The sequence below is a fragment of the Denticeps clupeoides genome, chromosome 5 (assembly GCF_900700375.1).
Source record: "Denticeps clupeoides chromosome 5, fDenClu1.1, whole genome shotgun sequence".
Classification (NCBI taxonomy): Eukaryota; Metazoa; Chordata; class Actinopteri; order Clupeiformes; family Denticipitidae; genus Denticeps; species Denticeps clupeoides.
In genome coordinates, this window is record NC_041711.1 from 16,451,035 (window position 1) to 16,476,579 (window position 25,545).

At 46.6% G+C, this 25,545-nt stretch overlaps 1 protein-coding gene across 1 annotated transcript in view; it reads left to right on the forward strand.

Annotated features, from left to right (window-relative positions):
- Positions 1-25,545, forward strand: part of LOC114790236 (zinc finger protein GLI2-like) — a 57,119-nt gene that overhangs the window by 24,693 nt on the left and 6,881 nt on the right. The window contains exons 3-10 of the mRNA XM_028980117.1: positions 9,353-9,458; positions 14,997-15,190; positions 17,416-17,598; positions 21,317-21,518; positions 21,769-21,961; positions 22,724-22,834; positions 23,768-23,908; positions 25,014-25,163. Of these exons, the coding sequence (XP_028835950.1) occupies positions 9,353-9,458; positions 14,997-15,190; positions 17,416-17,598; positions 21,317-21,518; positions 21,769-21,961; positions 22,724-22,834; positions 23,768-23,908; positions 25,014-25,163 (1,280 nt within the window). The remainder of the gene's footprint in view (positions 1-9,352; positions 9,459-14,996; positions 15,191-17,415; positions 17,599-21,316; positions 21,519-21,768; positions 21,962-22,723; positions 22,835-23,767; positions 23,909-25,013; positions 25,164-25,545) is intronic.

The window sequence follows — 25,545 nt, forward strand, 5'->3', positions numbered from 1 at the left end:
CTCTGCACAGTCTGGCTGTCCAGACCAGGGATTCAGTTTGTGTGTCTGTTTCCCTCGGGTGTCCAGCATTGCAACAGTGTCTGTTGTCTGGGGTCTGGGCTGTGCAAGGGAAACCCACCACCCTGGCCCTCAGTTACGTAGTGGACGGCTTTTCCTTTTGTGGAGTTCATTCTAAACTCCCGTTCAGTGGGATAAGTTTGACAGATGCATGTCTAAAATTACTCTAGTTATGTGAACGTGAAAATCAATTCTGCATTATTACAAATTTATTTTTGTAAAACCTGAGGAATTGCACAGATTAATGTGGAATCACAAATTAAGAGGAAATAAACAGTTCTATTCAGAGCCAGAAAATGAACATTCTGAAAATGTCAAAGTAATGCTTATTTGAATACACAGAGAACTCTTATGTCATTAAATTCAAGCATGAGTGGAAGAATTTTGCATAATTAATATACATTTCAATGTCATGACAGAGTATTGGAAGACCTAAAACATCCACTTTACCGTTCCCTTTAACAAAAAACAGACCAGCCTACAATATTGCAGTCAGTGTTATTTATGTCCGGAAACACACCAAACCCAGCTGGACTCGGATGGGAAAAGGAACGCATGGTACGAGGGGGAAAATGTCGTGATTTTATGAAGACCAGTGGAGATTTGTAAAGCATTCTCGATACACAGCATTTCATTACGAATTTGAGGGCCCTGAGCAGACAGTCGAGGAGAGGGCCTCCAGCTGAGCAGAGATACTTTTCAGGCCCCCCTTCACAAGTTCCCCGGAGGAGTCTGCGCCCCACAGCTGCTACTAATTTATAGTTTTTACGAGCTAGTCCCAGGCCAAGACTCTTTCCACAGAGCTCGTCGGAGGACGGCTTGGTGGTGGCGACAGTAATGCGGCGATTGAGCCTCTGTCACGACTACGGACTTACGGGGGAAGGAAGCGCAGAGGTCTGACATGTTGGGAACGGGGTTTTATTCATAAACAAACAAACAAATACAAATAAACAATGGCGCGGTGGCCAAAAACGGGAAATAAAAGGGAAAAAACACAAACTAACCCGTAGGCGTGTGGCGATTGCCAGAACTCAAAACGCATGAAACAAAACTAGGTCAAGTTCGTGCAGCGAGTTCACGAAAATGCCAGCGACCCCGAACGGGCGGAAACTTCCGGCATTTATGGGGCGTCAGGATTGGGTTCCGGTGTGGAGCCCAGCTGCAGGCAATCCTGACAGAGCCCCCCCTCCAAGGGCTACGTCCTCGGAGCCCCAACAGTACCATCAGTGGAGGCGGCGGGGCGGACGGCGGCAACCACAGGGCTCCTGCCCTGCTGTATCCTCCCCTTGGAGGACCCGGTCCCTCGGGCTGGCTCCCCGGCGTGGTCAGGCGTGGCGGCCCCGGTCCCTCGGGCTGGCTCCCCGGCGTGGTCAGGCGTGGCGGCCCCGGTCCCTCGGGCTGGCTCCCCGGCGTGGTCAGGCGTGGCGGCCCCGGTCCCTCGGGCTGGCTCCCCGGCGTGGTCCCGCTTGGCGGCCCCGGACCCTCAGCCTGGCTCTCCGGCGTGGTCCCGCTTGGCGGCCCCGGACTCCCGTACCTGCACACAATAATCAGGGCCGATCCATCTGGGTACGTGTGGGCCCTGTCTCCACATGTCCCCTCTGACACGTCTTGTGTCACCCCCTGCACCGCGCAGGGAGATTGTCCCAGAGCCTCCGGCGACTGTTCCAGGCACCCCAGGCTGGTGCCTTCTGGGACTATGCAGCCCCTCTCGCTGCACGGCCCTGGTGCCAAGGGGGGGGCATTGCCAGACCATCCGGCTAGCCCCTTCTGCGTCCGTTGGGACAAGCAGGCCCTCTTCCTGTCTGTCCCAGCTGGGTCCTCATGCCTACCCGGGGGCTCTATGGCACTCCACCCCTCTGGAGGCAGACGCAGGCCCATGCCTGGCCCGCCCTCCTCACTGGCTACTGGAGGACCCAGCTCCATCGCTTCCCCACCTCCCCTCCCCTCAGGAGGAGTCCCCAACCCGAACTGCACCCCCCCAAAAAATTCTTTGGGGGAGCACCCCCCCCGGCTGGACTTCGGGGTACCTTGGGGCTTGTCCACCTCGCCTTGGACCAGCACATTCGGGTCAGGAACCTCCTCCCTGGGGTTCGGCTCCGCGGCTGGGTCGCCATCTGGTGGACACAAAGAGAGGAAGTGGGGGCGACATACGGACACATATGCCACGCACACACACACAGACAGAGACAGACAGAAGAGAGGGTCGTCTGGTTCCCTCTCTGAGCTCTCCGGGACCTCCTCAGGGGGCACAGCCAGAATCTCGGGAGGCGCGACCTTCTCGTCGCCCGCCAGTGCTTGGTCTTCTTGCCCCGGATCCTGACTGGCGCTGGATGTGGTGGAGGGGCAGAGTTCGATCCCTGGCTCAGGCTCTGGCCGATCAAACTCCGCCCTCAGTCTCTGCTGGAAGTCCCGAAAACTCCTGTCGGTCTCTCCCTGCTGCCAGGCAGCGTCGCTGGAGATGGTGGTGGGCGTGTGGGGTGGTGGACGTCTTCTCCAGCATGCGGGGGCGCTGGTGATGCGCTGCCGTTCAGCTGGGGAACGTCCGAGCAGAGGGAAGGCGGGTCGGCGACTGGAACTGGGAGGGCATCTTCCCTGTGAGGCAGTTCCGACAGTGCAGTTGCTGGCTGGCGACCTCCTGTCGCCCTGTTCCACCAGCTTACGCCCGCATCGCTGTCCTCCTCCTCACTGTTGTCGCACCTCTGGGACTGACGTGGGTTTCCACGGACCTCGCAACGGACGGGCACGATGGGCGGAGCCATCCCGGCACCGACTGCCCAATCGGCGTCATCCTCGTGTTGGTCCGTGTCGACCTCATACCCTCGGAAGTCACGTGGATCTTCACGGATGTCGCGACAATCTCGGACGCGCGCGCTGGGTGGAGCCATCCCGGCCCCGACTGCCCAACGAAAATCCACGTCATTGTCGCTTTCGTCATCCGTGTCCTCCCACCTGTGACTCCGAGGGTCGTCCACCCTGCGGACATCCTGGACCCAGGGTGCGATCAACTCCCAGGGACAGTACTCTGGCCATTCGGGCTGGAGGCTGTCCATCCCCTCGCTGGAGGAACGCCGCCGTTGTTGCCGCTTCTCACCCCCCTGGAAGTGACGTGGGTCCCCACGGACCTTGCGACGATCGCAGACTGGCGCGATGGGCGGAGCCCAACTCTCGTCTCCCGTGCTCTCGTCGTCGTCCGTGTCGTCCCAGTCCACGGGGAGCCTTGCCAGCAGAGTGCAGAGTTCTTGGCTCGACATGCCGAAGATCGTGGGGGTCGCATCTTCTGCGCTCGCTGCCCACGTCACTTCCTCGCTGCTGCCGACGCCAACGTCCTCGCTCCGCCCACTCACCCGCCGACGTTGTCGCTTCCGGGTTTCGCGGAGTTTCCCGGGGGTGACGTCATCACGCGGCGCCGCGTACCACGGCTTCTCGGGGAGAAAACGCTCCACCAGAACGGGCGGCGCGTCTCTCCCCTGGCGTCCGCGTTCGCCGCGCCGCGCTGCGTCCTTCGCGGCGTTTCTTCTCCTCTGTTTTCCACCTCTGCGCTTTTGGGTGGGTCGCTGGCATTCTGTCACGACTACGGACTTACGGGGGAAGGAAGCGCAGAGGTCTGACATACTGGGAAGGGGGTTTTATTCATAAACAAACAAACAAATACAAATAAACAATGGCGCGGTGGCCAAAAACGGGAAATAAAAGGGAAAAAACACAAACTAACCCGTAGGCGTGTGGCGATTGCCAGAACTCAAAACGCATGAAACAAAACTAGGTCAAGTTCGTGCAGCGAGTTCACGAAAATGCCAGCGACCCCGAACGGGCGGAAACTTCCGGCATTTATGGGGCGTCAGGATTGGGTTCCGGTGTGGAGCCCAGCTGCAGGCAATCCTGACAGCCTCACAGAAGTCTGTTTACACTGTTGCCTGTTACTAGGCCACTAACAAGTTTCAGCATTTGCTCTGCAGTTGAATGCAATTAGGACATTTCAGCTCTTGTTTAAAGTCAAATGCTCCCACTTCAGCTTCTTTTCTGCCATTTGATGTGTGAACAATCCTTGAAAAAGACATTTGTGTCTATAAGATGACACAATTTTTGCTTGTTAACAATACAACCATATTTATTCAATCAACACAAATCTTGGGAATCTGCATTTAAAAAAGCAATTAAACAGAGTGAGAAACCACAGTGATAAGAATGTTTGAAGGAAAAACTGGCCATTTTGAACCCTGAAATGAAAACAAATACATGTCTGCTTTACATCAGTGTAAGCAGTAAAGTACCTCTGCACACAAACACTTTAAGGCTTTGAGCAGGAGTAGCTGCACTGGGTCAGGGGATGTCACCTCAAATAAAGACACACCTCTGTTTCCACACATAACCAGCAGGTTGTTCCATCTGACAGGTTCTGGGCAGTCTCCTATCTGCTCTGAAGGCGGCCTACAGAATGCAGAGACCGCTGGCCTGTTCTATTTCGGCTGCCTGGGCCGAGCGGGCTGACAGCGGTGCATCGAGGGGCATGGAGCAGGAAACCGTAGTGGCTATTTCTGCCCGCGAGCCATCGATCAATGACAAGAGTGTAAACAATGAGACGTGGGAGAAAGGAGTGACGCATGGTTCAGCAATGGCGGGGCTTCTGTCTGTGCCTACCAACCCTGCAGCTAACTTTACACCTAAAAGGACAAGGGCCAGTCTCCATAATGCTGCGGCATTTTGATCAGATGTTATATTTTACTACTTTCTAATGTAAATAAGGCACATATTTAATTCATAAATGTGTTGGCTAGTATAATCCCGCCGCCACCTAACAAGGGTGCATGAGGGAGTAATATGAATGTAGGCAGGGGAACACGATGACAGCGCCGCCAGCGCAAATTTAATTCATTGTATTTTAATTATCACTCTCATTTTACCTGAGAGGCTTCCCTCTCTGTGGGCCACTCTTGACAGACTGCCTTTTATCATCGGGCCAGCCTTCAAGATAATAAAATTTCGTTATTATCGTTCTAACTTTTGTAAAGGTAATTACTTAATCGCGACAAACCTTTGTGCTAAGCAGCACTATTAAGCGGCAAGGCGATAAATCAGCTGGCATTTGGGTTGGGCGATTACTCAGAGGTGTAATCAGTCTCTGGGATGCCTTGCAGTCTTAAGTACCTAAATTACGCAAACAGCATGCTAACAACATGCGGCTTGTCGCGGGGGCTCGCCGAGACCGCCTGTCTCGCTGAGCGCGGCTCTGCTGGTTAGCGGGATGCTGCGCTCTTGTCCTTGACGCAGTGATGCATGGATGGTGTTAGCAGGTGGCACAGACCCAGCTGTCATACACTGACACCGCTTCCCTCCAGATCGGTCAGCAGTGGGCTTCTGGGCCAGACTGTTCATTTAACGCTTAATAACAAATGTGTACATTGTGTCTGATTAGCATGGAACTAAGTGATTTTGGATAATTTATGATCTTACTTACCTGAAGTATAGCCTACTTGGCTATCTGAAGGGAATAATTAGCTAAGAACTGAATTAATGGAAAATAATTAAAGCAATGGTCCAGAATAAGTTCAAGATAAGTTTAAAAAAAAGATTTTGCTTAAAGTTGCAGTTCATAAAAGATACAGTTTTACCATTATTATGCCACAGCACATGAAATAGTCATTGCTGGTTTTGATTGGTCCAGAGCATTTATCCAAAATCCCTTCCATTCATACATTATCTGTTATATAAATGTATGATAAATATTATAAATATAAATGTTATTTGTGTTATATGATGTTACAATGAGAGGTTATGGTTAATCATTTATATATTCCACAGCATTGGCATTGCTGTGACCAAAATGATTTACCTCGCGGGTTTAAATGAGCAATTCTGAGTTCAATGAGTCACTGAGCAAAAAACTATATAGAAAATGATCACTGTCATTGACCATGGTTTACAGTAATACTGTTTCTTCCATAGGTACTACTAGTTTTTTACTACTACTACTGGGGATCAGTTGTTCATTACTTTAAACTGTCAGGGGGCGCATGGCGCTTCCTATATCCCAGCATGCAGTGCAGCAGGGGGCTTGCTGTATAGTGGTTGGCATGGTACTGTGTGGTTAGGAGGCCTGCCAGTTTAGTCTGGGGGGAATTTCCTGTTGGTGTTTACCCCCCACTATCCTTCCCCCACCCTCGTCTCAGAGAAGGACAGAAAGCTTTTTAACTGTGCAGCTTAAAGCTGGCTTCTCAGGATGGCGTTATTGTTCCTGAATACTTCCTCTGAGGAAGAAACTCTATAAAACTCTGGGACTGCCGGAGAGGGGAGAAGTTGTATACAAGCCTGCATCCTGTGAAAAGTCCACTGAAGTGTGTGGCGTTTTATCCAGTGCGTTCTGGAACTGTGCTGATTTCGCTCCTGGTCCAGCCATGGCACCAGTGCGCCTGAGAGGAGCCCTGGCAGTGTGCTGCATGTGGAGGGCTGACGGTGAAAAAGTGCAGGAGCCTGCTGTGGTGTTCCTCCAGATGTGAAAACAAATGTTATCGCCCAAAGACTAATAGATGTGAGGGGGCCTAAGCGGGGACATTCCAGTGCTGGCGTGCCCAGGGGGGATTGGGCCCAGTGAATCAGGTAAACGCGCCTCTTGAACTCTCCAGAGCGCTCGCCTTTTGTTCTTCCTGTGGCGGGTGAACAATGGAGCTGTCTGGGTGATAGAATAAGCCTGCTCGGTCAATCCCACACTAACAGGCCCAGGACAGTACAGCCATGCAGACTCCTGCCTACTCGGCCCCTTTGGGGGAGGTGGAAGGATTCGGTTTGGGGGAAGTGGACGGGAAGGAGGGGGTTACGCTGAGATGACAAACTCCACGGGTGGGGTTAGGTATGGGCTGACTTGACAAATGTGAGCACAGTGAGTCTGTGAGGGCCTTGAAATCACATAGTTAATATGGATAATTGAGAAAATCTTCAGATAAATCACTCTGTGTAATATAGGCCACTAATGATGGGAATTGTAGGTTCCCATCACACATCAAGCAAAAAAAAAAGAAAAACAACACTGAATAAATACTTGATTGTGATTTTTCTAGCTCATAATTAAGGTTTACTATTTTCAACCCCTAAATTAATGGCAGTGGTGACGGGAGCAGAAGTCCACCTGATTAGCATTCAGTGTGGTGGTCTGTGACTTCAGTTTAGAAGAATTCCAGTGGTGTTTCGGCACCCCGGCTGCGCCGTCATGTTTTGGTGACCTAGTTCTTGCCGCTCTTTGTCAAGGGCCTCCTTCGACCTCTCTTCCCCATTATCCCCTGCAATAATTCACCCTGGCCATTATTAATGGGGCATTAACTCGGCCTGCGCTCTAAATAAAGCTGTTTTGCCTGCACCCACTCATCCAGCCAGTGCGCTCACACAGAGCCCCATTATACTGCTTACTGCTCTTCACTGTGAAAAATGTCTGCTTGGGCCTTCACAAGAAGGGGGATGGAGAGAGAGGGAGAGAAAGTGAATGAAATGGAAAGAAAAAGAGTGAGGAACTGCTCTGATATTAATGTTCCCTCTGCGTGTCAAAAGAGCCGCACCAAGATGTTCAGGTTCCTAGTTTCCTTTCCAGGAACATCTGCATGAGGTTATTGTTGTGTTGCGCACATCAGGTGCAGCGGTGTTTTACTACGTGTTATAGATTAATTAAGGATGACCCCAGGCCTTTTCCATGACATACACAATAAAAGGACTAAAAGAAACATAGAAAGCTTGCAAAGGGGCTTGATTACATGTAACTATTTATACTTTCAAGTCTCCGATGCCACAATCTGTGTCTCAAAACTCAGGGACCAGGGTAGATCCAGCCAAATAAATCCCAAAACAAACACTTAAGGGAGAAGAGGACTGATGGCAAATGCCTCTCCCAGATAAGCTCACAGAGGCTAAATCTGGCATAGGACAGACAGGGACAGGACAAGAGCGGGACGGTCCCCTATAGTCACTGGGACATGCCCGTCCATATCTCTGACAGTCCGTGAAAGTGAGAGGAATGGACTCTGAATGCTGACTCACCCATGTTCAGTGCAGTTGGCAGCCCCCATAGGGGCCTTGGCTCCTCAGGTAGAGATAATGATCTGTACCCCTGACCCCAACGCCCTCAACTCCCAGGTCATCTCTGTCTCCTGCATGTGCACGTGATGCCAGAGGAATTTTAATATGATCCAGATATCAGCTGGCTCTCCTTTCCACTGCTCTCCCAAAGGGGAGAGAGCCTGTCGCACAAGTTTACAATTAAAGAGCAGGGGTCTGAATCTGTAATAATGGGAATGTGTCCAATTGTGAAGAATCACTTTGATAATGAGCGTTAAAGGAAAGGGGTTAATGGATTCATGGAACATGGCCCATTTAAGAAAGTTGCGGTTACAAAAATGTTAATGAAAAACAACACTCACTAAAGAAATTAAAGACATTAAGGTCCTGATCATGTGGCATTTAGCTGAGGGCTGGACCTGAACAAAGACCAACTGTGGTTTCCAGTTATCACAGCAAGAATGGCGCCCCATACCTTTTTTATGGGGTATCCAGTGCCAAAAACATTTTATGACATGAAAAAGTTGATTTTGATTAAGGAAATAAGAAAGAAAGTAAAGTTAACATGTAACTCTTTTTACTGAGAGTTAGAGGTTACAAATTACATTTATTTTAGTTGATCTTTGTATTGGTTCTAGGGGAAAGGGACTGTATTAGGTTTTTGATAGGATTCAGTATCTCCATGTTAAGTCTGCAGTGACCCAGTGATTCAGTTACTGGGGCCTGTCCTGTTTTTATTTTTTTCCCCCCAACTGTTGTTTTGTGGCCATTATTGCCTTCTGTGATGTGATGCATTTGAAGGAAAAGGGAGCCACGAACGCTCTTCCTGAGGCTAAGCCGAAGCCTGCGGTCCTGGTGTGTGTTGAGATGTGCTGTTTGGCTGGGATGCGTCTTGTGTGGAGGCACGGCAGAGGAGGGCTTTCCCAGTGCTGTCAGTCCCAGTTTGCGTTGGGGCCACACTTTCCTTCATATGGTCCATCAGCTCCACTAGTTCAAAGAGTGTCTAGCTGCAGGTCTTTGTCAAAAGCCCAGTTGGAAATCTTTTATGTTTGAGATGTAGGATTTCTTAGTATGACTTTGATAATTTATTTATTCCACTTCTCCTGTTTGATAGTGCCAATATTTTAGACGAAACAGCTCAGCCTGCTCTGAAATTCATGTTACTTTATTGTAGCATTTTGCCTTTGAAATTTATTTTCTGAAAGTCCAGCTCTATGTTTTTGAAGTTTCTTTCTCCTCTCTCTCTCCCTTTCGGTAGCTTCTCACCACCTATTCCCAACCTTCCACGCACCCATCCCGATTGACATGCGTCACCATGAAGGGAGATACCACTACGAATCTCACGCTCTGCACGCAATGCATGGGTAAGTGCTAAAAATGTACTTTGTTACTGTGCAAATGCACTCTTTCATAAATACATTACAGCTTCTAAGAATAATGTGACAGAGTAAACTGGACTAAAAATGGTAGAAAGCAGAGGCAGATTTATTTTCTACGATGATGTGAAAGGAATATACACAGCTTCCCTTACCTCTTTATTACATGAGACAGCTTTGCGATCCGGATTCTTCTGAAACCAGTGGCCAACAGACATCCTCTTAGTATGAGCTCCATTTTCAGAACCACATCGATCAGGCAGAAAAAAAAAATCTGAACATTCTCCCACCTACCACCACCCTCTACACAACACCCAGATCTGCCACTGAGACGCCAATCTGTCATAGTCAAAAGCAGTGCCCGCGAGCCAGACGTCTAATAAAGACTTGTTTGTAACCATGGACTTCTACGCTGGACTAATTCTCAGTTTTGTGAGTTTGAGCTTTACTGCTTTCAATGTTTCCTGTTTTACACTTTGCTGCTTTTTAAAATGCATAGACGTGAACTTCCAAGTTAACTTGGAAGAGTTTTAGTCGTACTGTGCCCGCTGCCAGGTAGGTTTATCTTAAAAAGAGGGTAGTGAATTAATCAATTGAATTCTGGAAGTAGTGCTCTTACATTTAAATTCACAGATTTGATGGTGATACATACTGTGTGCCTGGTAGAAGCCAAGCTATTCATCACAAGGTCCTGGAGAGTGGGGAAAAAAACCTGTCTCACTACTCGGCCACCTTGATTAATGTGATTTGATCTTGACAGTGGACCCCTAATTCATCAAGACCTTGATCTAGCTGTCTTTTCCTCTGCCTGTGCCAAATTCATCTAATTACAGGAGCATTGCACAGCAAATTAAGTGTGGTGTCATTTGTCGTGCGCGTCGGTACTTTATTACACTCTCGTGGCGGCTGGTCAAGGGTCGCCTCCTAGATTGTCTAACATGACATCTCCATACATTCCCCTTTATCATTGTTTGCATATAGCGTAATGAGGGTGCTGGTTATTTTGTCAAAGCTGTCAGCGTGGCGGCCAGGCAAAGCTTCCCTGTTGTTTTTTTCCCCCCCTTTCTAAGACAAGAGGCAGTTTTCCCCTCCGGTTTCCTTCCAGTGAACGACAGCAGCACTGGTTTCATCTGATCGGAGGGGAGGCTGGGAATAAAACCCAGGTCCGAGCTAATTTCTCTTTGCCTGGAGAGAGAGAGAGAGAGAGAGAGAGAGAGCGAGATGGGAAGCGATAAGCCACCCACTGGTCTCATGCAATGACACACACTTTTCCATGTCCTTTACACACACTGTTCATTGTCAAAGGCCGTCTTCAGACTGGAATGGAGGGAATGGGTTCACTTTTATGAATGACAGATCTCTGTTCTTAGTAACGTGCTATTGTGATTGTCAAATAAAGCCACTTCTACAGTTGAATATTTCTAGTAAAATAACAGAATTGGCAAATAATTATAATTATTAATTATTATTATTATTATTTAGTGGAACAACATTTAACCGGTTGAGACTGAGTATTTTGGAATTGACTACTTTTGAGGATGCTACTGTTTGCATGAGATCTCTGTGAAGCTAAATTATACCTGCACCAGAAAAGCTTCCAGATAATCCATCAAACTCAACAGGATCAACACGATGCACCTGGAATGTGTTGATTATAAATAAAACACGTTCAAAGTTTTCTGATTTCTATAGAGGCAAGTCGGAGCGCATACTGACTGGGTGTCATTATATTCCAGTCTCCATGAGCTGGCTGCAGGCACAGTGCAGTGAGAAATGTGGAATCAGCTATTAATCAAATGTTATTGCAAAATTATCCCAGCAGATGACAAGTACAGTATGGATGGTCTGGCTGCAAAAACACAAAAGAAAAATCGCGCAATCGGATCACAACGTCCTCAATTCTGGTTTTCTATCTAGGTCATTACTACGTCTTTGTGCAGTGGCGGCATGCAGAAGCATTGTCTGTCAAAGTTTGGATTGCAAGGCTCTCGTTTCTGTTTTTTGAAGGCGCCTAAACCTACAGGAGGGGTGCGCTCTCCCTGTGGCTGAGGGTGTGATTTATCTAAATCAGTGCACCAGCCCTGAGGTACAGACGAGTCTGTGTCACGCTGTAATTCATCTATTGTGTTCAGCTCAACTGTGCAGTGAAGGGACAATAAATAAATAAAATAAAGAGACTGACCCACAGCCCCTGCCAGGCAGTAATCCACGCAGGCTGAGAAGTGTCTGTCACCCTGGTGAGTTGAAGCATGGGGACACAGAACGCAAACGTACCCGTCTCCATTTTTGCCGGACGGTCGGACAATGGTGGAGAGTGGGCACCTGACTGAGCTGGCATGTGCCCGAACAGGTGATCTGTCCATCTGCTGGACACAAAGCCGCTGGTGACATGAGCATGGAGCACAATGACCCCTCACAGGTGTCTGCAGACCCGCCGGAACAATAGACTGGCATCGCCCCACAATCAGGGGCAAAAACAGAGCCGAAAATAAGCTGTAAGTGTAATATGTTCTGCTCGTGATGGGCAGTAATAGAACAGAAACAAAGACACAGCTGAACAAAAAAGGTAAATGATTTCGCACAATAATCACAGTTATAATTACACTTCATAACTAGAGTTGTTTTTTACACAAACCTCACAGATGCCAAAAACAACAGATATTATATTTTAGCCGCAAGGTGCCAGTTAAACTGTGTCTCCCACAAACCCGAGTTTTAAAAACATTTCACAACCCCATATGGAGCAATTAGTGAATGGATTTTTTTTTTAAAATTCTGGCTGCACACTGGCATTTTTGTTTGAACAGCCAATGTAAAAAAAACCCAGGGCATTAAGCTGTGAATGGAGTAGATGCCCATCACCCACCGAATGGGCACACATCTGAGCTGCATGGCATGACTGGATGGCAGAGGTGAGAATCCCATCAGTCTGCAGATCTCACTTTCAAAAAATGGGGTGACTTCTCTGTACGATCGCATTACATTTCAGAACAGTTCTAAGCTGACAAAACAAGACTATACTTATTTTTACAATGCAATACTGTCTAAACCCTCCAATAGTAATGAATAAATCCTGTCATTGATATTCGTTACTCAACAGTTTTTTGGGCAGTTACGTTTTTACTTCACATCAGTTAAATTATTACACAAATGCATTCAGTATGTTCAGGCAACTGAGGCCACTTATTTATTCAATGACTTCATGGGCAAAGCACTCTGACTGAATCAGGTCATATGTAACACAGCCTACACTTTGTTTTGCTGTCACTTTTTAAGTGAAAACTTTTTAAAAGTTTCATGCAATAAAAACACTGTGGAACATGTCACAAGTAGTGACCACAAATTCCATCTTGGCCACTTACCAGCATAATAAAGTGCACGGCCTGTGAAGCATCGTGGAAAACCTTTGCCCAAGGTCTGATTCATCTGTGTGGGTTTTTAAGTGTCATTAGAAAGGTGCGAAAATCTATAGGTGAAACCATGGAATGGAGTGAGAGGGGCTGTGTCACTCTCACCAGGTGAAAACACTGTAGTACCAACAACTTGGTACTACAGTGGATCCTGGGTAAGTGACAGAGACAGGTACAATTTGTCAATTGAGTGGGCAGTATGCGGCCCAGAAATGTTGCCAGGTCAGAATTCACTGAATAGATAAGATCATCCTACAGGCCATTTCAAATGGGGTGGTTGTGTCTGTTTCTCTATCCCTAAACATGTCTCTCTCACAGTCCCTCTGTTGGCCTCACTGAATTCAGCTTGTATGAGGTTTCTCCTCCGCTCCAAAAACACTAAGTCCTTTATGGATGCTGCCTTTTCACTGAAGCACGTGGCAGAAAGTTGGCCTAGGAACAAGGCTGGTAGTCTGCCGTCATTTACTGGAAGCGTAGTGGTCTTGGGTTAAACGCAGAGCCAGCCTCGGGAGAGTATGGGGATAAATGAGAGATTGAGGTCACAATGGACTCTACCTAAGAATGCTCCCCCTGAGGCCAACTTTTAGGCCTGGGACCAGGCTGCGCTGGTAGGGTGACCACTCAAAACCCGATCTCATCAGGACTAAGGAATTATTTGATCTGATGCAGATTTGATCTGACCAGAAGCTAAAATGCCTTAAAAGAAAGTAGTGGTGTGCAATAGGAAGCATATTTCGTCAGGGCTCTGGCAGCGGCGTGCCTGCTGGCATGCAGAGTGGCTGGATTTTCTTGGCAAAGGGTGTCAATTAGAGTGCTTTAATGCTCAGGTGTCCCACTGGCTGGGCTTTGTAAAAGGCAGGATCCACTCTGTGCTCAGGCCTCCACACAGCACCGGGCCTATAAACCAGACAGGAACACATGTGGGCCTAAACAGAGCAGTTGCTTTCAACAAAATGAATATCCCACTGCTTCTTTGTGTGGCCTGTGAATCATCAAAACCCTGGTGGAGTGTAAAATCAACCGTGCCTTTAAAGAAAAAAGCGTGTGAGGGGGAGAAAAAGAAAACCAAGCACATTTTCATACCCAACTGCCACTCTGAGGCCTTTACATCAGTACAATCATTTCCGTCTTGGCAAAGAGAGAGAGAATACCAAAGCATTGACTTGTAGCTGGCCTGGCTAATGTAATGTTATCTGTTATGGTCCCTCTAGACTGCAGTTTGCAGAAGCCTGTGCTTTTAAAACTACATGTTCACATGCTACAGATATACCTATAATTCACAAATCACTACAGGCCAAAACTTACACTGATCCAGCACATAAATAATGGAATGTGATGTTGACCAAAAATATATTTTTTTCAAAAAATATGATCATGTCCAAACTTTGTCTAGCATCCAAGAAACAGTCTGAAAATATAGTTTCTGCAGGATAATCTGGCAAGGGATAAAGGGAATTTATGCCCATCTGTGATGGAGGGGAGATCTGACAGATTCTGTTATATATCTTTTCAGACACAAAATATCAGACGTCAGGTAATGCCCCCCGCGGCGGTGTCATCCCCTTACAGTGTTGCATGCTGCACGTCGTAGCTGCCCTCCCAAAGCGGGCCACTAGACGACCCCATCTCCTCTGTGACCCCAGTCTCAACCTGCTCTCCAGATCAAAGCACAATAGGACAGGAGGAGGGACAGCGTTAGACATGAGATCATGTTCGTAACTGCGGAGCAGAGGCGAGGGAGACGGTCCAGATAAGACTTATGTGATTCATTACAGCACTTCAGGCACAGACCTGATGTAGCTATGCATACTCACAAAAGCATCAGGTTCATGACCGAACCACTGTGAAATGTTAGGGCAAATGTGTTTGTTTCAACAGGAAGATGGTATTTGTAACTATAATATATGGGATCACTGAATGATGATCATAATTATGACAATATAAGCTTGAATTATCGTCAACAGGAAGGAATTACATCATAAGTAAATTCTACCAAGTGTTGGAGACAGTGTGTGCAGATGCCATAATTATGTTCACACGTAATGAAAGGAGAAACAACAGTAATTCTTGTTGCCCATGAGTCTCAAACCTCATCTCCTGCTCTTCTCTCCCACAGGCCCCCTGGTTTAACAGGCAGCCCAGTCATTTCAGACATCTCCTTGATCCGGTTGTCCCCTGGCGCAGCAGAGACCCCCTTCGGTCCTCCACACCCCTATGTCCATCCTCACATGGAGCACTACCTGAGGTCCATGCACAGCAGTCCTACCCTCTCAATGATCTCAGCTGCTCGAGGACTAAGCCCAGCTGATGGTAAGTCACTGACCCGGTTCACCGTTCAGCTTTTTTATATTTACCTTACAAACCCCAACTGTCATAATTCATAACAATTTGTCATAACAAATATCAATTTTAAGTGCGTCATAAGAGGAAATACTTCACCATATGTTCGTCAACAGGAATCATATGTTGATCTGTAGGCATAATCAGAGGATGGGTGTCATTATTTGTACTGCATGTTTTGGTTAATATAGTCAAAGAAAATGCTCAGAATTTAGCTTATTGCGATTTTACTGGCCTTTGAGGCAGGTTACAGATTTGGGATAAAAGGGTTATTGGAAGCCATGGAAAAAAACAGAATTAAACAAAATCTCCCAACAATGACAACAGTCTCCTCAGTTTTGAATTATAATAACAGGCAAAGGCGAGGGGCCTGAATGGGAAATAAATCACTTTTTACAGTCTGTCAACAGTAATGCGTCTGGTCTTTTAAAGTTAAATAAGCAGTGCCGTGTAGATCCCGTGTGTGATAAGGCAATGAAAAAGAGAAAGAGAGATGTCGATGGAGACAGAGAGGGAGCGTGAGAGAGAGGGTGCAGAAATTGGGGCTATTTGAGTTTAAAGGGAATGCAAATACAGGTAGAGGTGGCCTTGAATATCAACTGAGGTAGTCAGGCAGTTCAGGTTTATGTGTTTGACTTTCCTCAGTTACACGAACCCTCTTCTTCAGCCTCTTTGTATTATGTAGCCTCTGAATTCATGATGACAACAGCTTTGAAGGGATAAAGACAGATTCTTAATGTCTGATTTAGTATAATGTACTTTAGTGTAAGTGCGCCATCACAGCACAGGACAGCTTATCCACAAAGATCAAGTTTATTTATAGAGCACCTTTACAACCAGTTGACCAAGATGCTGTACAAGCTACCGTATGCATGCAATTGACAGCTAAGAACGTCATGCAAGTCATCATTAACACTTAGAACATAAAACAATAAAACATAAAAACAAGACATAAAACAATAAAAGTACCAAAACTATTAATACACTCCACTCCTTACCCAGTTGTAATTAAAAACCACAGAAAAAAGGTGAGTTTTTAACCTTGCTTTAGAAACCTCCAGGGTGGGAGCAGATCTAACGTGCCAGGGAAGGCTGTTCTACAACCTTAAAGGCTCTATATCCACGAGTCTTTAGCCTTGTCCTAGGGATAGTCAAGATCTTAAACTCTACCCGAAATGTGACTGTTGCAAGTGAGTAGATGAGCTGCTGTGTTTTGCACCAGTTGCAGCCCATGGGTTAAGGACTGAAAGTATATACTTTTGTATAATGTATTATACCAAAGTATAATGAATTACAGTAACCCAGCCATGAGGTAATAAATGTCTCAATTACCCACTCCAGATCTCCAGGTGGTAAATAACCTTTGACCCTGGATATAATCCGTAATTGTTAAAAACAAAATATATTTATTTAATGGCACTCCCCTGACATGGTTCTTACTGAGCAATGCAGGCCGACTGGCTCTAAAGGGATATATGATCGAGGCATGAGGAATGGGAGCAAGAGGACTTCTGCTATGAAGTCAACACCCTCTGTTCCATCTTTCAATCCCACAGTTTAATCGTTTCTGAAAGATCGCTTACACTGACGCAGTCAGAGGGGAGAGAGTGGCGGGTGGCTATTGCAAAGCCAGACCAGGACTGTATTCTTTTAAAATGAGTGGACATACTGGCCTCTAATGCACCTCCTCACACACACACACACACACACACACACAGGAACAGATGGACAGAATCAATGGGATGCAGACTGTTGTTCAACGGCAGGCCACACGAAACAAATTCATATCTCACTGTTATTGGTCATGACACTTTTAAAAGCAGTTTACTGGGTGCAGATGTTAACACCGTTACAGATGCATTACTGTAGGAGTCAGTGCTCCCTCCAGTGATCGCTGGACATAAGACAGAGAGAGAGAGAGAGAGAGAGAGGAGACTGCTTTGTTTATAGGAGAGAGGAAATGCAGGAATGTGTGGGCCTCTCTTTCTCTGTGTCTGGAGGAGTGCTGACATGCACCACTGCGCACCACTGAGCGTCCCTCCCATTCCTCCCATGGTTGTCAGTGTCTCCCCTTTTTCTCTATAAAACAGTGCCAACACTCTGCCCCACTGCGTGTCCGGGAGCATGCAGTGAGACTCGTCCTCCCACCCGCCTGTCTTCCCTCCCCTCATTCTTCCAGTGTTTTCCCTCCTCAGTGGCCCATGAGCACTTGAAGGAGCGCGGCCTTTTCGGCCTGCCACCGCCCCCTCCTGGAGCCAATCCAGCTGAGTACTACCACCTGATGGCCAGCCACCGAAACCCCTACGGAGAGCTGCTCATGCAGGGGGCCGGGGCTGCGGCAGCCACCCACCTGCCCGACTACATCAGCCCGGTAGACGGTGAGTACCTCAGCCCCAACTTTCTTAATCCTCACACTGTACATACTTTAACATCAGACACAAGCTTTCTGTGGAAACATACACTATATACTATATGTTACACCAGCTATTTCATGTCCAGAGATAAAATTTATAAGATAGTGTGCTTAGTACAATGAATGCCTACTTTCAACTTTAACGTCCCAAGTCACCTTAAAAGGGAAGCGTGTTGTGAGGACAGCAGGGAATTTTTTTTTTGTGGGGATTGCATAGCGATGAATGCCAGGGATGTAGTGTCATCTTTCACCGGCTGTTTAATGAAAGTCACCATCAAAGACAGTGCGCTACCTCAAAAGGAGATTCGGAACAGGTAGTGGAGGAGGCTCTCCTCTCAGATCCACCAATAACTGTTTACGCGAGAAGCAACGGCCGCTCGCAGTTCAAAGAGGCGCCAGTGATGGAGAGGTTCAATTCACTCACTGGCACAAGCATGCAGTTGTTGTACACCCCTACGTCTCTCTTTCCCACGTATCCATCAACAGCCCGGAGGCAGAGGCCTATTAGCCTGTCCCATCTTAGCAGTTTCTCGTCCTTCACCACCCGTGACATTTAAGCAGGAATCGCCACAAATGTGAGGTTGAAAACAGCACGCCCAGATGCTAGAGGAAAAGGGTAATATTTAATACAGCACAAAGAAGTGCCCTCTCTCGTTCATCATGTGGTGGAAGGTGGGAGTATGGTGGTGGGGGTGGACTTCTACAGCGCAGTATGAAGATGTTACTGGATTCTTACTACGGTTGCCATCTGGGCAGGAAAACAAGCCACAACTGTTTGCTGAAATATGCTCCATTTTCTCAGACACCTACAATAAATATATTAATTAATTAATTAATTAATTAATTAATGTTGTGTGTGTGTGTGTGTGTGTGTGTGTGTGTTTATATAAATACACACACAAGTTAAGATTTTGTGCCAGCTTTTTCACACACACACAAACATATATGTATGTTTATGTGTGTGAAAAAGCTGGCACAAAATCTAACTTGCAGAACTAAGCATGTGGGCTTACTATGGGATGTGCTCTGGACATTTTGTGGGCCTAACAAGATGAAATAGCACACGGTAGCATGTTCAGGATGACAGCATTTTTCTGGAACATTTTTTACAGCGACCAAACAAAACCTGAGAATTCCCCTGCTTCTCCTGACCATATACCATTAATCAAGTGCAGGACATGACAGAGCTCGGAGAGACAGAGAGTTTTTTCCTCTTTTTTTTGCTGTTCTCATGCTGTCTTGCAGTAGATGTATTCTTTAAGCAAATATTTTCCCAGACATCATGGTTATTGCACTAAAAACAATCAGCAAGAAATCAGAAGGCAAACGCACCAGCCCATCAAGGTGGCAGGTACTTAAAGTGTGCTTTTAATTTATCAAGAGCATGTCTGTGCAAGTTGTCTGGTATTGCAATGAACATCTTCCTGAAGAAGAGGCCCTTGGCAGTGCTAAAACTATGAGGTTTATACTGCTGACAAACATTAAATGCTATTTAGATAGAAAATTACCAATCACCGGGGCTTATGTCAAATACCACTAAGGTCTGGTTGTACTGAATGTACGCTGCCACCACCAGGCTAGAGCTGGTAACGGATTCACTAACTAAAGACAAAATCACAGGGCCTGCAGGGGAAGCTATGCCTGAGCAGCCAATAAGCACAGCAGTGACACACCTACCAATCTCAGGGGCCAGCGGAGTGGCAGTGGGTGGGGGAAGAGTGCTTAGGGAGAGGGGGCTGGAGTCCAGCATGGCGGCTTTAGCGGCCGCTGCTGACATAAATCATGAGGGGGAAGCAGGAGGTGAGGCGAGCGGCAAGCCCAGCTTTCCATTTCCTCATTTATCAGGGGAAGTGGCACATTCATAAACACATCTCCCCCGAGAGCCGCCAGTAACAGAGATAAATAAGACTGCCATTTCTGAATGGTTTGTCCCAGTCACTGAAAAAGATCCATTAATGCCATGCAAATATGATCCAAATTCACACCGACATTTTGCGCTGGGATTCTCTATGAGTAGGGATCTCATTAACTGTATTACAAGGCTCCACCCACCCCAAACCCTTTTAACAGCTCATCAGAGGTCGATTCATGGCCTCTAAAGAGGGTGGGACTACGTTAGTTGATTCTCTGATCATTATTAGAAATGTTTTTTTTTATATATAAATATTTATTTTAATTCATGTTATAGGAGTATACCAGCCCATTAGTTCATTCTAAGAGTAATGGCCCTGTGAGCAACAAGGCAGGAGGATTAGCTATTAGCCAATGGTCTAGAGGGAATAGGTCTCGGGCTGCAACGTCACATTTAACACACAGAGGGATGGTTTATGTAAGGCCTGCGCGTGTTGGCACCATATGTAATAGAGTCATTATGGACATCCGGCTGCCAGAGCCTTTGGTTATGACCTGTTCTTCTATTCGCATGGCAGCAGTTGCTCTTCCAACACCAGCACTAATGCTTAGCACCTGTTGGGCCCAATAGCAACTGGCTCTGTGTTTTTCACCCGTTTCTGCTCACATACCAAAGGCCCAGGGCTGCAACGCCAACAAGGCCTGAGAAAACGTCTGCGCAAAACAGCTAAGAAAAGGGCCACCAGATTAGATACCAGGTGGAAATGTTTTACTTTGATCCCTGATTTTCACACTGTGCTTGACTCAGCCAGATGCATGTCCGGATCAACCCATATCTGATGCCTGAGGAAAATGCCTGGAGTCTAAATATAGCAAAACTACCAACTAAAAACATAGGGGTCCACCTTGAAGGGCCTCTAGCTTACATTTCCTGTTCATTGAAATCAATTCTGTAAATTGCCTTCATTAAACAAACTGATGTGCATCTTACACCAGAGTGATTGTTATCTGGGTAATTACAGTAAATTATTGGGAATGATTAATTGTACTCAGCTTGAAATCAAATTGAGGTCAGTCTGGGAGTAAGATTTAAAAGATATGAGGGCTTCATTAGCAAAATTCTCACAGGCCTGGTCTGGATTTCTCATATATAAATATAAACCTCTACACTATTTCCATGTGAGCTATGGCAATAAGTTTCATCAGGTTCTCAGGACACCATGATTGGCATTTCAGCGGTATCAGGGTTCATTTCACAGAGAGGAACCTAAGAGATAGGCCACTTTTTTTTAACACCACACAATATCTTCTGCCAAGTTTAGTTTCCACCATTCCACTGTACAAATTGTTTACTGTATTAGCTGTGAATCAATCTTGAGCACTTATTGATAGGGTTGTGCTATTTCCAGGGGGTTGGAGTGTCAGGGAGATGCAAGTTGAGCATCAATCACACACTCTCAGCTAGAGAGCTCCACCAGGCCTTCAGATCCAAAAATAGCACATTGTGGCCAGGATAGGAAATGACACAATGATAACAGCTCAGAGTGACTCAATAGATTTTGCCTCTGTATGAAAAAAGGAAGGAATCAGTTTTAAGTTGCAAACATTAATAATCTCCAGTGGTAAGTGGGTGCCCCCCTTAGGGAGTGGGATGACGTTTGGTATGAGGGGGTGGAGGGAGAATGGGGGTGAGGAAAAGCAGGTTATGGGACACAAATGGTTAAACCAATAAACATTCTTGATCGTATATAGAGTGGGGCTTGTGGGCCACATTCCTCTGGGTTTGCTGGAAAGTAACTGTGTGATATATATATTTGTGTGTTTCTTCGCAGTGTCCCGATTCTCTAGCCCTCGCCTCACTCCCAGGCTGAGCCGGAAACGAGCCCTGTCCATCTCCCCTCTGTCCGATGCCAGCATTGACCTGCAGACCATGATCCGTACCTCACCCAACTCACTGGTAGCCTACATTAACAACTCACGCTCCAGCTCAGCAGCTAGCAGCTCCTACGGACACCTCTCAGTGGGGGGCATCAGGTACCTTTGGCAGAACAAATCAGTCTGTGGCTATAACACAGGCTATTGTGATTCAGACAGTTGGTGTTGATAGTGACACAGTGGTAGTGAAAGAACTCAAGATACTGCTGCAGACTGAACAACAGAGTGCTATTCTTTTGCCGTGACCGTAGTCACCGTAGGTTTGTTTTAATGGAACTTTGACCTCACAATGTCATCTGCATTATCAATAAGGACAATGAACCTGAAATATTTTTTTTCTCTCTCTCAGTCCTTCCTTTACTTTTCCTCACCCCATCAACCCCATGGCGTACCAGCAGCTCCTGTCCCAGCAGAGGGGTCTAAGTGCATTTGGACACACGCCACCCCTCATCCCACATTCGCCCACCTTCTCTGCCCGTCAACATCCACTCAGCATTTCCAGTCTGCCTACATCTGCCCACAATAATGATTCAGAGTCAAAGGTGAGGCTAAAAATAGAAAAACAGACCAGTATGTTCTAGGGCCTATGTACATTGTTGATTTATGTGTGTGGTTTTTTTTTTTTTTTTTTTTTTATTCACCCACCCTTCCACACAAAGATTTATCACCAGAACCGCTGTCCCCCGTCCACCTCCATCAGAGCGTCAGTTGTGGTTCCTCTGTTGTTCCTCCACAGCATTTATTATCCTATTGGTTTAGTTTGTAACTACTCCAGAAGGTAAATTCCCCCAGAGCTTAAATACAGGCAGATTAAGGGCTACGAACCTCCCATTCCCCCAAAAAAACACACACACTCCATTTCTGTTTGCACTCCAGCCCACCGCAAACGTCGCCTGACACGGAGGGGAGGCATGAAGGCCCACCATTGATCTAAAACACATTTCTGTGGTTTTGCTGCCATCACAGGCCGCTGTATTAAAATCAGACAATCCAGTGCTCCACACACTGTAACAGACAGAACCACACTTTTATTTCGCCCTCTGCTTCAGCTCCTTGGCTTCTCATCTAAAGTTATTTGAGGATTACAGTGCCAGGCACCAGATATATGTTTCTCGAGCCTCCGTCTGTTAATTTTGACTAGACCTAAACCGTTTAGACTGCACCGAGGGTCCGGTCTGGAATCTGAGTCCCAAGACGTATGGGTCTGATATTGGCGATCCCCATCATTGACACTGGTCCAATTGTTATTTCCCCCGCCCCTCTGCTCTTGTTACATCTGTCTCTTTACTCGCTTTCCTTTCTAGAATACGAGCGGGGATTCAGCTGTCAGCAGCACCGTAAACCCTCTGGTCACCAAGAGGTCAAAGGTCAAGACTGAGGTGGATGGTCCCCGGCCCCTGTCTCCCAGTTCACCGGTAAGAGTTCTGAACTGATACAATTCTCATTCCATAATAATCCCAGATACAGAAACTGCAACAGTAACATTTGAAATGATACACAGATGAAAGGAGGTTTATTTGCAATCAAACCCCAATCAGACTGAGGAATCATAAAATATAAAATCTCGGTTGTTCTCTCTGGGACACTGCTCTTTGCTGATCAATGACACAACACAAGACTCGCGGTAGCCCCTGAGTCCCCTGACCCCCTTCTTGATGGCGGCAGAGAGAAAAACTCTGCGTGATAAGAGCTTTGCATCCATTCGCTCCTACCCTCTCTCTCACTCCCTGGCCACTGTAAACTGTGCCACAGCACTTCATTTTCATGAAATATTGGCCAGCCATTATTGTCATCTGAGGGCTGTTTTCCCTCCCTCTTTTTCTTCTGCTCCTGTTCTACCTCTCTCTCCTTTTCTCTCTTCCTTCTCTTGCATCTTCTTCTGTCTTTCTGACAAATTTGTGGCTCCTCTCCGATTGTGAGGCAGGCTGGGACTTGATGCATGAGGACGGTGGCGAGCGTGGTCGTCTTGGGGCCAGCAGAATTGATGAAGAGAGCGCTAGCCACAGAGATAAACATGCTGCAGTCAGCACACGAGGCAGCAGGCGGGGGCTGGTGGGGAGGCTGGGAGTTGGGAGACGCTCACGCTAACATCGTCAACACATACACATGCGCTACTTGCAACTCTGCAGTACCACCAAATGGGCCGCACATGCTGCATATCCAGACAAGAAAAGAAATCATGGTTCATTTCTAGTTTTTACTGAACTACTAGTTGGAAGCGGTTCATCCCCATTATTTTCATCCCCATTATGTGACTGGTGCAAAACATCCACACACAGGTGCTAGGTGAGCAGCACATAAAATAAGGACAGAAACTCGGGTGACACTGACGATGACACATCTCACAGGACCATCTGGGTGGGATGCTGGACCTGAAGGAGGACTTGGACAAGGATGAATGTAAGCAGGAGCCAGAGGTGGTGTACGAGACAAACTGCCACTGGGAGGGCTGCTCCAAGGAGTATGACACCCAGGAACAGCTGGTGCATGTAAGTAGGGGGCCAGTGGGACCTCTGGGAGTTTGGGATGGAGAGATTTGAGGGTGGGGGTGGTTGTGGGATAATCTTACAATACAGGTTACTGCTTCAGTGAGCGAGGAGTCAAGATTCCAACACAGGAATATTTAATATCGTCCGTGACTTCTTTCCAACAGATTATTTACCGGTTTCATTAAACCAATTAACCAGGTTCTCAATGATGCTAAAAATGTGGTTCTGAGATGCCGAAATTCCATTTAGCGACAATTAATGGATGGCTGATTTTCTGCCTGGGGGTCTGGGAAGCCTCTCCTGGGATGAGCAGGCAGAGTCGCCCACTGAGCTCTTTAGGGCAGGACTGCACAGCAGGCAAGGTCTTGTGTGAGGGACAGAAGGTCTATAGCATTCCTCACAAGCAGTGAAGCAGTGAGGAAAGAAGGTGATTCAGAGAGAGGGGGGAATCAGAAGCCATGAACAAGAGAGACTGTGGACTCACCCTTTTCATATCATTATATGTACCAAAAAAACATTTTTTTAATTTCTCTCTAAAATTACATGCCTATGATAGTTCTTGGTCCTTAATTGTAAACGAGTAAATTATGGTTAGTTTGAAGATAGCCGGTGTTTTAAGTAGAAGGCATTGGCCTAAAATGTGAGATTATATTTCATTTAGCTGTAAAATTAAATTCTGTGTGATGAAAAAGAAGATGTTTTGCTACCCTGTGATTTGCACTTTGCTTTTCAAACACTAACTTTACATCAAAGGACACTTCCCACAGACCGACCCATCAAAGGACTGCAAATTTAAACACAATAGTGCAAACAAACATGTAAATAAATGGAAACTAAGACAACTTTCTCAAAACTCATGGTTTTATTGGTAACCTTTTTTGGTTTTAAAATGGACCCCGCGTAGCACCCGGATTCCCACTCTTTTACAAAAACACAGCAGGAGTGTATAAAGACAGAAGCGGGTATAAAGCTGGTGCAACAGTGCAGTTCTCTCACACACACACTCACACACACACACACACACACACACACACACATCAATTCAATTTCCATACTAGATTAACATCATGATTTGTGCTTTGCGCATGTGTTTGCGTCTGCACAGCACATCAATAATGAACACATCCATGGGGAGAAGAAGGAGTTTGTGTGCCGCTGGGAGGAGTGCTCACGGGAGCAGAAGCCCTTCAAGGCGCAGTATATGCTGGTGGTTCACATGCGCCGGCACACCGGGGAGAAGCCACACAAGTGCACTGTGAGTAAATCATCATCACGCAGACATACCACATTCGTAGATGAAATATGAATGTACCGCATCCTGTCTGCGCTTTGCCGTAATATCCTTTTTAGGCTGCATAAGAGGTGTGTCTCCTCAACATTAAAGCCTAGCATCTGTCAGGATTATGAGTCTATTAAGGAGTGAAATTATTTTTCTCCCAGCTAAATGTGTGAAAAGAGGGCAGACCAAAGATAAGGGACAGCTTTGCATGACCACTGCATAAATGTAGGCTGTATTGTATTGGCATCCATGTCAGACTAGCCTACATATCGTTATTGCAATTAAAATGTCATATTTATATATGAAAACAGTAGTCATACGTTTGGAATGGCTTATTATTGTACATTATGCTTTTAAA